Genomic DNA, 2,602 nt, shown 5'->3' with positions numbered 1-2,602 from the left:
TGGGTACTGCTCTGGATTTTAATTTTATACTGGCAAAAGAAACAGTAATAAATCCAGTAATGTGCACAACTCTTCTATAATAATATTTTGTTGTATACCCAATTGAATATTAGTTAATAACCCATTTTCTATAGCGATGTTTAAACAAAAATTTAAATAATTTTATATTTTGTTGAATTTACCTGTATTTACCTGTAATTAAAGTTACTTTGTGACAAAAATTTTGGTATAGAATTGGTTGAGAACCTTTCGTTAATTTATCTTCCAAAAATCACATTAATATGTTGATAAATAAAAAAGTTAGAGTTGTTTAATGAAACCAGCCTAAATTTATGATTATGTTAGAAATTAATTGAAACACATAAGGGGTGTAATTTGGTTAGAAATATGGTAACGAAAGGGTTAAGCACATTTTCATGAAACCTTGAAAAATTTGCATGTTCACTGACTTGAAACAAATGAAAATACAGATGATGTTAGGATTTTAAGATTATTTTCCTTTTAATAGTAATTTTTTTTTAACATCAGTTGCATATTTTTATTGTTACAGAGGTACTAAGAATCATTCGTGAAACAGAGAATGATGAACTGACAAGTGTGTTGCAACGCTTAGTTTGTAATTATGTTGAGGATGTATTACCTATTGCTGTAGAAATGATGACACATTTGGTAGGTCCAGTTTCAAAATTATTTGTGAATTAAGTACTTATTTTTGTAGGATATTAAGGAATAATTAAAAATATAGAAATGAAACACTATTTTACATATTTCTTTACCAAATAATTCCCTGGCCAAGAGATACACATTGTTTTTTAAAAGTATACTTATAGAAAGAAATCAAAAATAAACTGTCAATTATGACATTAAATTCAAAACATTTAAAAAAAAGTAATCCAAACAAAATAAATGACACTACTACACAAGAAGACTAAACTACAGTAGAATGACAACTTCTACTCAAAATTGATTATTGTTTCATTTTTAAACAAATAGACATATAAGAATGGTAGATGTTATTCTCCATGTTCGCATGCATTTTATCCTAGCTTGCATTGATTGGAATAGATATTGCAACCCAATCTTGAGACCTAACATTTTTCAAGTCAAAATTGCATTTTACATAATCTAATTTTCATACTTAACTTCGTTATTATTAATAAACTATCTAAAAAGAACTGTTGATCTGATCCTATGCTCCATAGCACTTGAATTAGGTGGGTATCCACATAGTGGTCTACATGCGTGCACACATAAAATTGTAAAGTGTTAATAACAATTCTTACTAGAGAAAGGTAAGAGACAACTCAAATTCAAACGATAAAAAAATTGAATGGATGCAGGTGGGATCAAATCATGTTCTTTGGTAATTATAGCAACAAGCTCTGGACAAACATAGTTTGACCAGACTTTAGATTAATGGAAAGAAAAATCATTCATTTTAGTAATTCAAAATGACATGGGGAAATTCCCTCAAAATATATTTAACCACTTAATATTTAAACCAACCTTATCCAGCCAAAATATTCTACAACCTTTGTTCAAATCTGCCTGACCTAGTCTCTCACACCAACCCTACAAAATCATTCTAAAAAGTTACCTCATCAAAATCTTCAAACTACAAAATAAATGCATGATTAATTCAAAACAATGTGAATAAATAAGCATTATTTAAATTGTTTTTGAGTATATATTTTTATATTCATGATGCAATTCCAAAAAAAAAAAAAAAAATAAATATTAGAATATATCCAAAAAACAATTCTTATGAAGAAATTTTTAAAATTCTAAAATGCTGATTTCTTCACATTTTTCATCATGATTAATTTTATTTTATTTTAATTTTTCTTAAAGGCTCAAACCTTCCACCAGCTCCTGAATGCTGATATTGAATCATCTGAAGACAAAGTCATTACTGCTTTAGGTGTACTTAATACAATGGCTACTATTCTAGATGTGATGGAAGGGAAAAAGGAGGTAGGTATTTAATGTCTAATTTGTCTAGAAATAGTTTGTTTTTTAAGGCTGAAGTATTACATGGTCCAAATTATTATACACTGTAAAACTTAGCTGTTCAATTTTAACCCTTTAGTGATCGTATCGGCCACAAAATAAATTCCCCTTTATTTGTTCAAACTGGCCAAATCTGGCTGTATCCAACTGCTCTACGAAATCGTTAAAAAAATAAACAGATCATGTTATTGAATTCTTGTAGCTTTGAGATAATGCGAGATGAAGCCTTTCCTGCCTTTATTCAAGTATAAATACTGTAAAATACAGTTCTACATTTAAGAGATGAGGAATTATTTACATTATTTACATTATCTACATTTGATGGATATTCGTCCTCATCTTGTTTGTTGTTAACACAACGTTTCGGCTGATATACCCTCCAGCCTTCGTCAGGTGTCTTGGGGAAATTTCGAACCTGGGTTCTCATTCCTATCGATGTTACTATTATTATTATTATTATATTATTATTATTATTATTATTAATCAGGTCGCTGCCGTGAATCGAACTCGGAACCTTGGGGTTAGTAGCCCGCACTCTTAACCACTACGCCATATGCCCGTGGGCAATTATGGGGTGAATTTTAAGGCTTAT

General features: G+C 29.4%; 1 protein-coding gene across 2 annotated transcripts in view; it reads left to right on the top strand.

Annotated features, from left to right (window-relative positions):
• The window catches only part of LOC106876228 (importin-7), a 61,017-nt gene that overhangs the window by 34,985 nt on the left and 23,430 nt on the right, over nucleotides 1-2,602 (top strand). For both annotated transcript variants that reach the window (XM_052968306.1, XM_014924701.2), the window contains exons 16-17: nucleotides 551-669; nucleotides 1,852-1,974. In XM_052968306.1, the coding sequence (XP_052824266.1) occupies nucleotides 551-669; nucleotides 1,852-1,974 (242 nt within the window). The remainder of the gene's footprint in view (nucleotides 1-550; nucleotides 670-1,851; nucleotides 1,975-2,602) is intronic.

This window comes from Octopus bimaculoides, chromosome 5 (genome assembly GCF_001194135.2).
Source record: "Octopus bimaculoides isolate UCB-OBI-ISO-001 chromosome 5, ASM119413v2, whole genome shotgun sequence".
Taxonomy (NCBI): Eukaryota; Metazoa; Mollusca; class Cephalopoda; order Octopoda; family Octopodidae; genus Octopus; species Octopus bimaculoides.
Note: the sequence above shows the minus strand (reverse complement) of the source record. Positions and strands in the feature narration are given on the sequence as shown.